The sequence below is a fragment of the Macaca thibetana genome, chromosome 3, assembly GCF_024542745.1.
Source record: "Macaca thibetana thibetana isolate TM-01 chromosome 3, ASM2454274v1, whole genome shotgun sequence".
In the NCBI taxonomy this organism is placed as follows: domain Eukaryota; kingdom Metazoa; phylum Chordata; class Mammalia; order Primates; family Cercopithecidae; genus Macaca; species Macaca thibetana.
Window position 1 is genome coordinate 137684435 of NC_065580.1, and position 14074 is coordinate 137698508.

General features: G+C 53.7%; 1 protein-coding gene across 2 annotated transcripts; it reads left to right on the forward strand.

Moving 5' to 3' along the window:
• Window positions 1-948: 948 nt before the first annotated feature.
• On the forward strand, window positions 949-14065 carry TRIM50 (tripartite motif containing 50). 2 transcript variants are annotated; one of them, XM_050783726.1, is made up of 7 exons: window positions 949-1475; window positions 2124-2534; window positions 6290-6385; window positions 7508-7738; window positions 7850-7872; window positions 9902-10026; window positions 13106-14065. In XM_050783726.1, exons 2-7 carry the CDS (start codon window positions 2133-2135, stop codon window positions 13693-13695), a joined length of 1467 nt encoding a protein of 488 aa, XP_050639683.1. In that variant the 5' UTR covers window positions 949-1475; window positions 2124-2132; the 3' UTR covers window positions 13696-14065. The 2 variants fall into 2 exon arrangements, with proteins under 2 accessions (XP_050639683.1, XP_050639684.1); XM_050783727.1 differs by having other exon boundaries at window positions 7853-7872.
• The last annotated feature ends 9 nt before the right edge of the window (window positions 14066-14074 follow it).

The following is a 14074-nucleotide window of genomic DNA, read 5'->3' on the forward strand; positions in this document are numbered from 1 at the left end:
CTTGATTTAAAAAATCTTAAAAAAGGTACCTTCAAATCTCTTTTTTTTTTTTAAAAAAAAAAAAGAGGCCAGGCTCGGTGGCTCACACCTGTAATCCCAGCATTTCGAGAGGCTGAGGTGGGAGGATAAACATCAAGTGTTTATCAAGCTGTGTGGTTAAGATTTGCACACTTGTATATGTTATACCTCAATTTAAAAAATCTAAGTGGCCGGGCACAGTGGCTCACGCCTGTAATCCCAGCACTTTGGGAGGCTGAGGTGGGCGGATCACAAGGTCAGGAGATCGAGACCATCCTGGCTAACATGGTGAAACCCTGTCTCTACTAAAAATACAAAAATTAGCTGGGTGTGGCGGCATGCACCTGTAGTCCCAGCTGCTGGGGAGGCTGAGGCAGGAGAATGGCATGAACCCAGGAGGCGGAGTTGCAGTGAGCCAAGATTGCGCCGCTGCACTCCAACCTGGGTGACAGAGCAAGATTCCATCTCAAAAAAAAAAAAAAAAAAGAGGCCAGGCTTGGTGGGTCATACCTGTAATCCCAGCACTTTGGGAGGCTGAGGCGGGAGGATTGCTTGAGGCCAGGAGTTCAAAACCAGCCCAGGCAACAAAGCAAGACCCCTGTCTCTACTAAAATAAATAAAACAATAAAATTTAAAAATTAAATAGAGAGATCGAATCATCATCTGCCAGTTTGTATTAGAAAAAAAGAGAGAGAGAGGGAAGGCTGGGTGCAGTAAGGCTCATGCCTGTAATCCCAGCACTTTGGGAGGCCAAGGAGGGAGGATTGCTTGAGCCCAGAAGCTGAAAACCAGCCTGGGCAACAAAGCAAGACCCAGTACCTACAAAATTTTTTTAAAAAATTAGCTTGGCATGGTGGCATGCGCCTGCAGTCTCAGCTACTCAGGCAGCTGAGGTAGGAGGATGGCTTGAGCCTAGGAGTTGGAGGCTGCAGTGAGCTGTGACTACGCCACTGCACTCCAGCCTGGGCAACAGAGCAAGATGCTGTCTTCCCCCGCCCCGCAAGCCCCTCCCCGCAAAAAAGGAGAGTAAGAGCAAGAGTTTGAGATTCAGAAAGAACTGTTTCCCAGCACCTGTCTGCTCCTGTCCGGGTCGTGAGGTGTGGACGATGTGCCCAGTCCCTCTGTTTCTGCCCCTCCCCCACAGTGGCCAAGGCCAGCACCTGAATGTTATCAGAGCAGGCCCAACAAAGGCTGCCTCCCCAGTCCCGTGATGTAACCCAGTTTCCACCTGATTCTGGTGACCTTGGGGACACAGGAGTGTCGCTGGGAAAGGGGAGGAGAGAAGGGGCAGAGACCAGGCAGTGGTGCAGGCGTCCAGCTGCACTCCCCACTTCTGTCTCTGTGCCTGCTGTTTCCCTGCTGGGAAGAAGAAAAGGCTGAGCAATCTCTTGATCCATCGGACTAGTGATGCTGGCTTGAGGCCATAGTGGGAGGCCCAGCGGATCGTGAGAAGCCAGGTATTCCAATGTTGGGCTCTCCCTGGGGGCTGCTGGTGCTCTTCCTGTCTCACTGACAAGCTTTAGTAGGGGAGCAGGTGGGAGATCAGGGTAGAGGCCTTGTAGGTTCCAGGCTCTCTAGAATTACCTGGGAGTGTCACCTGTAAATGTAGAGTTCTGGGTCTCACTGGAGACCCCCTGAAGCACTTTTGAAGGTGGACCTCTAGATCTATTACACCTATGCTTTCAACAGTTTCTCAAAAGTTTGGGAACTGATCTAGAAGGCGGAGAGCTTGCCTGGGTTTTGCTGCCCAGTTCTAGGTCCAGATGCCTGCTGGGGCTGGACCTTGCATTATTAGTGTCATTGCAAATGACCCTGCAGATGGCCCCTTTCATGCCTGTCTCCAAATTTGAGTAAAAAATGTAAACACACACACACACACACACACACGTATCTTTAAGGGACCAGTTTTTTCATTGCAGTCTTTTGTTTTACAGCTGGGGAAACTGGGGCCCAAGGTCATGTGAGTTAGGACTGGGATCCAGGACTGAAAGTGTTTCCTCTAAAAGTCTGGTGCTCCTTAGGGTTGAGGGTGGTGGGTGAGTGCTGGACAGAGGGAGGGGAGAGGACAGGACTGAGGATGGATGCCTGTGTTTCATCCCGGGCAGTGAGTGTGGATGGCTTGGCAGGTGAGCCTGCCGGAGCTGGAGGACCGGCTTCAGTGTCCGATCTGCCTGGAGGTCTTCAAGGAGCCCCTGATGCTGCGGTGCGGCCACTCCTACTGCAAGGGCTGCCTGGTCTCCCTGTCTTGCCACCTGGACGCGGAGCTGCGCTGCCCCGTGTGCCGGCAGGCGGTGGACGGCAGCAGCTCCCCGCCGCCCAACGTCTCCCTGGCTCGGGTGATCGAAGCCCTGAGGCTCCCTGGGGACCCGGAGCCCAAGGTCTGCGTGCACCACCGGAACCCGCTCAGCCTCTTCTGCGAGAAGGACCAGGAGCTCATCTGTGGCCTCTGCGGTTTGCTGGGCTCCCACCAGCACCACCCGGTCACACCCGTCTCCACCGTCTACAGCCGCATGAAGGTGGGGAGCGACGGTGCAGCGGGGCTGGCGGGGCCCGCGGGGACCGGATCTTGTGCTCTCTGGCGCCATCACCTGGCACCAAAAGCATCCAGCTATCCTCGATTTTCCCTCCAGCCCTGCCCTGGCGCATTCATTCCTTAGCATTTGAGCGGCAGCTCAACCCAGGTGCCGAGGATTGAAGCCACATGCGCAGGATGGGGCTCTCCTTTTTTATTTGCCGTTCTGGTTGTTTTTCTTTTTATTCTTTCTTTCTCTCTCTCTCTCTCTCTCTCTCTCTCTCTCTCTCTCTCTCTCTCCCTCCCTCCCTCCCTCCCTCCCTCCCCCCCTCCCTCCCTCCCTCTCTCTCCCCCCCTCCCCTCTGACCCCCCTCTCTCCCCACTCTTCCTCTCTCTCTCTCTCTCTCTTCCCCCCCTCTCTCTCCTTTCTTTTTCTTCTTTCTTTTTGGAGACAGCGTCTCACTCTGTTGCCCAGGCTGGAGTGCAGTGGTATGATCATGGCTCACTGCAGCCTCCAACGCCTAGTCTCAAGCAATCCTCCCACCTCAGCCTCCTGAGTAGCTGGGACTACAGGTGCACACCACCATGCCCAGCTCATTTTTTTTTATGTTTTGTAGAAATGGGGTCTTGTTATGTTGCCCAGGCTGGTGTTGAACTCCTTGGCCTCCAACAATCCTGCCTGGGCCTCCCAAGGTGCTGGAATTACAGGCATGTGCCACTGCCCTAGGCTCTTTGTTTCTGGACACTCCCCTGTTTGCACTCTCTAGTGCATGAGGATGGGGACTTCATTTTGTCCCCTGGTGTATTTCAGTGCCTGGAGCCATACCTGGCACACTGTAAATGTCCAAAATGCTGAATCAGTGAATTCCTGCCTTTGTAGGCCATCACCAAACCTAGCAGATCATTCTTTAATACCTGGCTGGGTGTTATATATATAAACCACCTGTTATAAAACACGTGGCTGGGTGGCTTATGCCTATAATAACAGCACTTTGGGAGGCCGAGGTGGGTGGATCACTTGAGTCCAGGAGTTTGAGACCAGCCTGGGCAACATAGTGAGACCCTGTCTCTACAAAAATTTCAAAATTAGCCTGGTTGGGCGGGCGCGGTGGCCACTCCTGTAATCCCAGCATAAAGCTGGAGGGAGCATGGGTGGGGGCGAGATAGGGCCAGCGAGGTAAGCTGCGGCCGGGGTCTGGAGAGGCCAGTGTGACCCAGGAAGGGATTTGGAGTTTATTCACAGGATGAGGGAGTAAGGCGGGGGCTGGAGGGTTTGAAGCTGGTGGTGATGTGCTCAGATCCCTCTGGCAGAGGGGAGCTTTGAGGGTGAGGCAGAAGGACAGCGAGAGATGAGGGTGCCAGGACCTAAGTCGGTGGGAACTGGGACAAAGGCCTGGGGCAGACCAAAGACAAATCTCGAAAAGAAAAAAACCCTGACACCTGTGTGTGGCAAGGAGGGTGAGGGACGGGGAGGTTGACTCCAGTGCTGTAATTTCCCCTTGCACAGATGAAGTGATCGCAGAGAACGATCTGTCATGGGCAGGTGGAGCAGGAGGTGCCTGGGGATGTGCAGTCGGGTTGGGGGCGTGTAGACCAGGACAGCAATGCGGCTCAGGGCAAGGGGTGTGGAGGGTCCTTCCTCCTGGTGGTCACTGAAGTCCCCTTTGATGGAGAAGACCAATCCAGGAGAGTCTACATAGTGATAAGGGAAGACATTGATGATGACCCCAAGGGGTACCAGGCTTAAAATCTGGATTGAGCGAGAGAGAGCCCTGAAAAAGGGATAGAAAGAATCCTCAGAGCGGGAACACCGGCTGAGTGTGGCCTCCCGGAAATCAGAGAGAGCACTGAAGGAGGAGATCACTTGTGTGAAATGTCTCTGAGGACTGAAAAGTGTTAGATGTAGCAGTAAGAACTGATTATCTTGATAAGAGCAGGTTTAGGGGAGTATGGAAGGTGGAAGCCAACTGCGGGTGAGGAAGCTGAGTTTGTTTTATTAGTTGATGGGAAGGAGGGAGGGAAACAGGCTGGGAGCTTGTCTGCCCTTTGTGGTTAGGATCCAGGGGCCCAGCTTGGGTCCCTGTTTTAGATTTGGGCTTAATTTTTTTTTTTGGAGAGACAGGGTCTCACTATTTTGTCCAGGCTGGACTCAAACTCCTGGCCTCAAGTGATCCTCCCGCCTCGGCCTCCCAAAGTATTGGGATTCCAGGCGTGAGCCACTGCACCCAGCCAGATTTGGGTTTTGATGATCCCAAGGCTCTTCTCTGCTGCAACACAGAATGTAACTAAATTGCACTCATTTATTGCCCTCTTTTGGGTGTTCCTGTTGCCTCCTGTTTATTGAGATCTTGAGATGCTCGATTGATGGGTGCATTGATTTGCGTAACTTAGTTCCTGTCACTGGGAAGGAATGAGTCCCGTCCGTCTGCCTGGGGAGGGTGGCATTGGAATGCCCTTCTGGGGCTGCTGTGAGATGTTCTGAAGCCTCATTCTCCAGAGCAAGGACGCTGTCCATTTATGCCAGCAAGTGCTTTGTTCTTTACCCAGCTCCCTTCCTGAAAGCCCCTTGCAGCTCTCCGGTGCTTGGGCACGATCCAAGCCAAAGATTCCGTACACTGCATGAGTACAAACGGATGGGGGCTGTGGTCAAGTCATGGAGTAGCTGGTGGTCCAGGAGTCCCGGTTGGCATCCCCAAAGCTAGGCCAGATTTGGGGCCAGGGCAGTCCAGGAGAAGTGCATTTATGTCAGCCTGGGGAGGTCGCAAATCCTTGCTGTGTCCAAGTCCACCAGGAATGGATTCAGGTGTTTATAGGCGTGGGGATTCACCAGGTTTAACCCAGGCCTGGGTAAGCAGCACTGGCCCTAGAATTAGCCTCACCTGGCGCCGGCCTTTTGGCGATGACTCCTGATTAAGTACCCACTAATTCAGGATCTGCTGGTGACCACAGAGTCCATCTGGTGGGTCCCCTACAGGCAGCATTCAATCCAGGAAGTGCCAGCATCACATGGTGACTTCCGGTAGCTGTAACATTTAGTGACTCTCTCCATGTCACGCAGAGGGGTGACATCGAGACCCTCTTATGTCTGGGAAGTTCCTGCTGTCAATGCAGAATATTCTTAAAAAAAAAAAATTTAGAGATGGGATCTCAGTATGTTGCCCAGGCTGGTCTCAAACTCCTAACCTCAAGTGATCCTCCCATCTTGGCCTCCTAAAGTGCTGGGATTACAGGCATGAGCCACTGTGCCCAGACTAGAATATGCTTGAATTATTTTATCTTATTTTATTTATCAATCTATTTTTTTGAGACAGAGTCTCACTGTGTCACCCAGGCTGGAGTGCAGTGGCATGGTGTCGGCTCACTGCAACTTCCGCTTCCGAGGTTCAAGTGATTCTCGTGCCTCAGCCTCCCAAGCAGCTGGGACTACAGGTGTGCACCACCACGCCTGGCTAATTTTTGTATTTTTAATCGAAATGGGGTTTCACCATGTTGGCCAGGCTGGTCTCAAACTCCTGACCTCAAGTGAAGTCCTGTCTCAGTCTCCCAAAGTGCTGGAATTACAGGCATGAGATACTGTGCCTGGACTATTCTTGAACAATTTAACCTGTTTTGGACTCAAAGATACCTGGGTGGCTCTGGTTCCCACCCTGGTTTCCCTGGGAGTGCTTGTGGCCATTGGGATACTCCCAAGAAGGTGACCCAAGGAGCTGAGAGGAGGAGAAATCAGCTGCTCATGGGCCCATGGCCTGTTGCCTCCAGGAGAAGCTTGCAGCCCTCATCTCTGAGCTGAAGCAGGAGCAGAAGAAGGTGGATGAGCTCATCGCCAAACTGGTGAACAACCGGACCCGAATTGTCGTGAGTGCCCTTCCCTCTGCCCCCTGCCTGGGACCGGCCACCTTCACTTTCTGTTAGAGCTGAGTTCTCATTGGTCCTTTACAGAAAACCAGGCCTTCCATATAAAGTCAGAACTCAAAGCATTCCGGGGCAGGGTGGGGAAAGTGCAAATCCTCTCAGGGAATTCAACCCAGTTGTTGTCAGGACTGGCTCCAGGTTGGCTTTTGCCCTCTGTGTCCTTGAGACTGAGATAACCCAGGACTTGAGTCCCAGGGGGTAAACAGCTCAAAGCATGGGCGTGACTCCTCCGCCCCTGTGCCACCTGTGTCTGCTTGACCTTGCCAGCCTGTCATGGTGCCCTCCCAGTACCTAGGTGCACAGGCATGGAGAGGCTGGTAGTCCTGGGCCCTGGCAGATCTCCCGAAATGAGAGGCACATGGGGCCGGGAGGTGTGGAGCCCCGGCCCTGGAGGTGGCTGTGAAACAGAAACAGGAGCCGAGCAAGATCCAGGAGCACTGGGCATCCCTCATTTACCCTCCTCACCCTTGCGCAGCGGGCGGTATCAGCCCTGCCTGGTGGAGGCAGAGCTCAGGGTTCTGCAGGGAGTTCTGGCTCCCTCACAGCAAAGCCTGCTCGCCCAGGGCCTTCCTGCTTTCCTTCAGGTGTGGAACTCTGTGATAAAACAAAATCTTACATGCACATTTAATAGCTGACATAGGCAAAGTGGAGTGTGGTGGCATGCATCTGTAATCCCAGCAACTCGGAAGGCTGAGGCGGGAGGATTGCTTGAGGCTGGGAGGTCAAGGCTACAGTGAGCTATGATCATGCCGCTACACTCCAGCCTGGGCAACAGAGTGAGACCCTGTCTCAAAAAAAAAAAAAAAAAAAAAAAAAAATTTAAAACATGCCAAAGCAGAGCCACTCCATTTGAAATGGGAGCTGGGGTCACCCTCCCCATGGCCACCTCCAGGGCTCCCCAAGCATGGGGTGAACTCCCTGCTCGGCGTCAGGCCATGCAGCCTCCCCTGGAACCCAGGTCCCAGGACCAGCCCAGTCAGGAAGGCCCTGGGGACCCTGAGGCCAGCCAGCCAGAGCCTGGCAGCTTGGCTGTGACTCTGCAGTGACCAGCCCTCCCTGTCCCAGAATGAGTCGGATGTCTTCAGCTGGGTGATCCGCCGTGAGTTCCAGGAGCTGCACCACTTGGTGGACGAGGAGAAGGCCCGCTGCCTGGAGGGGATAGGGGGTCACACCCGTGGCCTGGTGGCCTCCCTGGACATGCAGCTGGAGCAGGCCCAGGGAACCCGGGAGCGGCTGGCCCAAGCCGAGTGTGTGCTGGAAGAGTTCGGCAATGAGGGCCACCACGAGTTCATCCGGGTGAGTGGACGGGGGGTGTCCCGTCCCCATACCCGCCAGGGCCTTCCCCTTCCCAACAGTGCCCTGGCTTCGCACCTTCTAGCCTTAACCTCCCTCTCTCTTGCCTTCCAGAAGTTCCACTCCATGGCCTCCAGGTAATAACCTTGGAGAGAGCTCAGCCAGGGTCTGGTGGCTGCAGGCACAGGCATCTCAGCTCCACTGGTTCCTCCATTCGGCTTAACCAGCGCCTCCCAAGCAGTTGCCCACAGCTGACTCTATAACTGAGCCTGGGGAAAACAGAGGAAAGTCACGTCCCTACCTTCAAGGGTCTCGTAGACGAGTGGGGAGGCAGATGGTGAACTGTGGGTACCTAGAACAGCAGAAGTTCACTCAAGCTACAGAAATACTAGAGGAGGGTAGCTCATGCCTGCAATCCCAGCACTTTGGGAGGCCAAGGCAGGAGGACTCCTGGAGACCAGGAATTCGAGACTAGCCTGGTCAACATAGTAAGACCCCATCGCTACAAAAAATACAAAAATAGAAAAAATTAGCTGGGCCTGGTGGCATGCGCCTATAGTCACCATTACTCATGAGGCTGAGGCAGGAAGATTGCTTGAGCCCAAAAGTGTGATGCTGCAGTGAGTCGCGATCATCCTGCTGCATGATCCATCCTGGGTGACAGAGTGAGACCCTGTCTCAGAAAACAAAACAAAACACTAGAGGAGGAGCAGGTGTCTGGGGGGCCTGGCAGAGGGGCACAGGCCTGATGGCTGGGAAGGGTCCAGGACCCGAGTTTGCCAGGCAAGCCAAGGGAACGGTCCTGTAAAAGGGGGAGTGGTGTGCAGACTCTGGTTATGAGAAGTTCAGGGTGGCTGGGTGTAAGGCAGGATATCAGGAGGACTGGGAGCTGGGAGAGGTGGGAAATGGCCAGAAGCAACATCCAGGAGCGCTGGCCATTCCTTGCTTGCCCTCCTCACCCTTGTGCAGCAGGCAGTATCAGCCCTGCCTGAAACTTGCTCTGCAGATTGTGGGAAGAGAGTGGATCCATGTTCTAGACCCAACAAATGAACACGTGCCATTCCCAAGCCTTCCTCGCTCCCTGTTTATGGGAGACTCCTTGTTTCTCACATTTATTCTAGTCTTAGAGACAATTTGGTCAGGGGACATGGGTTTAAATGAAGGGACAGAGGCTGGGCAAGGTGGCTTATGCCTGTAATCCCAGCACTTTGGAAGGCTGAGGCAGAAGGATGACTTGAGGTCAGGAGTTCAAGACCAGCCTGGCCAACATGGTGAAACCCCATCTCTACAAAAAATACAAAAATTAGCCAGGTGTGGTGGTGCACGCCTGTAATCCCAGCTACTCGGGAGGCTAAGGCATGAGAATCGCTTGAACCCGGGAGGCGGAGGTTGCAGTGAGCTGAGATCACGCCACTGCACTCCAGCCTGGGCGACAGAGTGGGAGTCCATCTCAAAAAAAAAAAAAAAAGAAAAGAAAAAAAAAAAGTCCGGGCATGGTGGCTCATGCCTGTAATCCTAGCACTTTGGGAGGCCAAGGTGGGTAGATTGCTTGAGCTCAGGAGCTCAAGACCAGTCTGGGCAACGTGGCAAAACCGTCTCTACCAAAAATAGAAAAAAAAAAAATTAGCTGGGCATGGTGGCGCATGCCTATAGTTCCAGTTGCTAGGTAGGCTGAGGTGGGAGGATCACTTGAACCCAGGAGGTTGAGGCTGCACTGAGTCGAAATCACGCCACTGCACTCCAGCCTGGGTGACAGAGTGACACTCTGACTCAAAAAAAAAAAAAAAAAAAAAAGACACATTACTTGGCCCCCATAATTGGTTTCTGATTGGCAGGTCTGGTATGGGGTCTAAGAACCTGCATTTCTGACCATTTCCCAGGTGGACCATTGGCTTTCCACTGGGAACAGGTTGGACCATTTTCCAGCCAACACTGCTGATCCCCAAACCTACACTCTTGAGAAGCACACTATAGAGCGTTTCCCCTTCTCGGAAGGAGATGGGTCCTCTCTGAAGGGCTGTGCAGAGGAGGGGACGATGGGCATTGATGAGCATTGTGACTGCAGTCCTGCGCTGTGGATCTGGCTGGGCAGACGTAGATAGGATGGAGGGATGGGGCGAGCCACATGATACGTTGCTCTCTTGTACTGTGTACTGTCACCTGCAGAGCAGAGCTGCCGCAGGCGCGGACCTTGGAAGGCGCATTCAGCCCCATCTCCTTCAAGCCAGGCCTCCACCAGGCTGACATCAAGCTGACCGTATGGAAAAGGCTCTTCCAGAAAGTTCTGCCAGGTGAGGCCCTGACCCGTCCTCCTTCCTGAGGGCTGCCGCCCAGGGCAGGTAGCAGTTCATTGATTGTATCAGAGAATAAGCTACAGAGAACTCAGACGGAGGTTTGCGGAGGGTCCTGGTGAGAACATGGGACTGAGTTTCTGAACAGCTTGGGTTCATGCTCACTTCATCCCTTCCTAGCTGGTGGCTGGGCAAGTTGTGTCATTTCCGAGCCCCAGGTTCCTCATCTGTAAAGTGGGGCTATTAGCACCCACCCAGCCAGGCTGCAGAGTTTGTATGTAGACATACGTGTGTTGCAGTTTAGTGCTTCATAAATGGTATTAGGTTGGTACAAAAGTAATTGCGATTTTTGCCATTGCTTTTAAAAGTAATGTACTTTTTGGCTGGGCACAGTGGCTCATACCTGTAATCCCAGCACTTTGGGAGGCTGAGGAGGGCAGATCTTCTGAGGTCGGGAGTTCGAGTCCAGCCTGGCCAACATGGTAAAACCCTGTCTCTACTAATAATACAAGAATTAGTCGGGCATGGTGGCATGCACCTGTAATCCCAGCTACTCGGGAGCCTGAGGCAGGAGAATCACTTGAACCAGAGAGGTGGAGGTTGCAGTGAGTTGAGATGGTGCCATTACACTCCAGCCTGGGCAACAAGAGCAAAACTCCATCTCAAAAAAAAAAAAAAAAAAAAAAAGTGATGTCCTTTTAAAAAATGTCTTTCCTACTCGAAGGACAAGTGGCCTTAAAAGTAATGGCAAAAACCGCAGTTACTTTTGAACCAACCTATTAGTTCTTGCTCTCTGTCGAAAACAACTCAAACACATTTCATTCCTTTATTATTAGGATGCTGTTTTGTACATAAGGGAGATTGCTAACAGAGTGATTTCTTCCACCAAAAGCAAAAATAGGGTTTGTATAAAAGAAGGGGCTGGGCGCGGTGGCTCATGCCTGCAATCCCAGCACTTTGGGAGGCCAAGGTGGGAGGACTACTTGAGGCCAGGTGTTTGAAACCAGCCTGGGCAACATAGTGAGATGCCATCTCTACAAAAAATAATTAGTGGGGTGTGGTATCATGTGCCTGTGGGCCCAGCTCCTGAGGAGGCTGAGGCAGGAGGATCGCTTGAGCCCAGCAGTTGGGAGGCTGCAGTGAGCTGTGATCACACCACTGCACTCCAGCCTGGGTGACAGAGGAGACCTCATCAGTAAGAAAGAAAAGAATGAAGAAAAAAAAAAGGAAAGGAAAGGAGGAAAGAAATTGCAGTTTGTGAACTGTGAATCCTGTTCGTACATTTAACTCAGCAGTGTACACTTTACCCAGTTTAGTGGTAGGTTCTTTAGCCTTTGTCTTTTCGAGTTTGGCAATGTAAGCCACAGACTTGGGACCCAGGACACTGCCTCCCTAGTGACGGCGGATCTCATCACCTTCGTTGTCATTGGTCCTGACAGCTTCCACCAGCTTAGTCAAAGCTCCTTTGTCTTCCAAGTTCACCTGTGTGAAGGCGATAAAACTCTTCACTAAAGAACCTCTAAAACCCTCAACATCTACTACTACTCTCTACATTATCGGTGGTGCGGGTCTTCCTGCGGACTAGACGTCCCAGTCTTGCCTTCCCCTTGGTGATGCAGTCGGGGACTCCATTGTAGAACAAAGGCACAGGCAGGAAGACAGCCAGCTTGATGGGACCCAGGCTGTGTGGAGTCGCCACCAGCTGAGCCTTTTTTTTTTTTTTTTTTTTTTTGAGACAGAGTCTCTCTCTGTCGCCCAGGTTGGAATGCGGTGGTGTGATCTCAGCTCACTGCAACCTCCGGCTCCCAGGTACAAGGGATTCTCCTGCCTCAGCCTCCTAAGTAGCTGGGACTACAGGCGCATGCCACCAAGCCCGGCTAATTTTCGTATTTTAGTAGAGATGGAGTTTCATTATGTTGGCCAGGCTGCTTGCAAACTCCTGGCCTCAAGTGATCCGCCCACCTTGGCCTCCCAAAGTGCTGGGATTACAGGTGTGAGCCACTGTGCCTGGTCCAGCTGAGCCTTCTTGTTCTCTACCAAGGTGATGACGGTGTTAATTCCTGCTCCAAGGACAGGTGGCCTCTTAGTGGGGGACGTCCCCTTTGCCGGCAGCTTTCTTCTCAGTCAGGACCGACAGTCTCTGCTTCTTGTCTTGCTTTGCCTCTGGTCTGTACTTGTGGGCCAGCTTAAGCAGCTGGATAGCTGTTTGGCAGTCCAGGACCCGGGTGAACTGGTTAATAGTGGGAGGCACTTTCAGCCACTTATAGAGGATGGCTGTTCGCCCCCACACCCTGACTGAGCGGGCCATTGCACAAAGCGGGCGAGGTCCCTTTTGGCCTAGAAGTCCTGTCCAGGGCCAAAAGTCTTAGGCCTTTTCTCAAACAGGGGATTCACCACTTTCTTGGCCTCCTGCTTCTTCACGCCAGCAGGGGCCAGAGCCACCTCTCCCCCTTGGCCTTCTTTCCTTGCGGCATCTTGGGCGGCAGGAAAGGGGTGGGGAGGGTGGGGGGGCGGGGGAGCACATTTCACGTTTCTGGGGTAAACGGATCAGCTGGTAGCTAGCAAAAAGCTCAGGTGGGCTAGTTTGTCCTTGAATAGGCTGGCTAGGCTAGCAAATCCAACAGCTGCAGTTGCTGTGGGTTCTCCAGAAAACCCTGAGGGCTGAGCTGTGAGCTCGTGGGACAGGTGTCTTCTGGGTCCTCCCCCAGCACCTCTGCCTCAGGCAGGCGGGCCAGAATCCCTGAGCCCAGTGTCCATTTCTTTCTCCGGCCACCTCAGCCCCCGACAGCCCACCAAGCCACTCCCTTTTATATAAACCCTGTTTTTGCCTTTGGTGGATGCAATCAGTCTGTGATTGATCTTCCTTATGTAAAACTTCATTCATTCATTCATTCATTCATTCATTCATTCATTCATTCAGGGAGCAGCCCTGTACCAGCCCCTTCTAGGTCCTGGGGATAGAGAAATGAGGGAGACACAGCCCCTCTCCTTGGGGAGCTCAGGGCCTCCGTCATCCTCTGTGGGCGGGGTCTGCTGCCCTCCACGTTGCCTCACAGGCCCTCTGTGATCTCCCTCCCAGCCCCAGAGCCTCTCAAGCTGGACCCTGCCACTGCCCACCCACTCCTGGAGCTCTCCAAGGGCAACACGGTGGTGCAGTGTGGGCTCCTGGCCCAGCGGCGCGCCAGCCAGCCTGAGCGCTTCGACTACAGCACCTGCGTCCTGGCCAGCCGCGGCTTCTCCTGCGGCCGCCACTACTGGGAGGTGGTGGTGGGCAGCAAGAGCGACTGGCGCCTGGGGGTCATCAAGGGCACAGCCAGCCGGAAGGGCAAGCTGAACAGGTCCCCCGAGCACGGTGTGTGGCTGATCGGCCTGAAGGAGGGGCGGGTGTACGAAGCCTTTGCCTGCCCCCGGGTGCCCCTGCCCGTGGCCGGCCACCCCCACCGCATTGGGCTCTACCTGCACTATGAGCAGGGCGAGCTCACCTTCTTCGACGCTGACCGCCCTGATGACCTGCGGCCGCTCTACACCTTCCAGACCGACTTCCAGGGCAAGCTCTACCCCATCCTGGACGCCTGCTGGCACGAGAGGGGCAGCAACTCGCTGCCCATGGTGCTGTCCCCGCCCAGTGGGCCTGGCCACCTCAGCCCTGAGCAGCCCACCAAGCTGTAGGGCCACCCAGGGTCCTGCCAGCCCACAGGCCCATCCCCACAGGGCACCAGGGACTCACGGGCTTCTGTTGGGTCCCAAGGTGATATCTTCACTGTTTAGGAAGGTCTTCAGGCCTGTGTGTCCCTGGAACATGTAATGATAGGGAACAGGACCCCATTCCCTTTGCCATCAGCCAGGGGTGTATTTGTAAACGTCGGCCCCCAGGCCTTGGCAGCCACGGGACACACAGAGCTCCCCATGGTCCCTGCTAACCACGCTGTCTGCGCAGACGCTTCCAGCTGAGGGCAGAAATAGTCCCATGTATACTTTTTCCTTATTACTGTGAACTTTCAACTACTATCAAGGATAATAAATTTGACATTCTTTCTTTCTCTTTCAA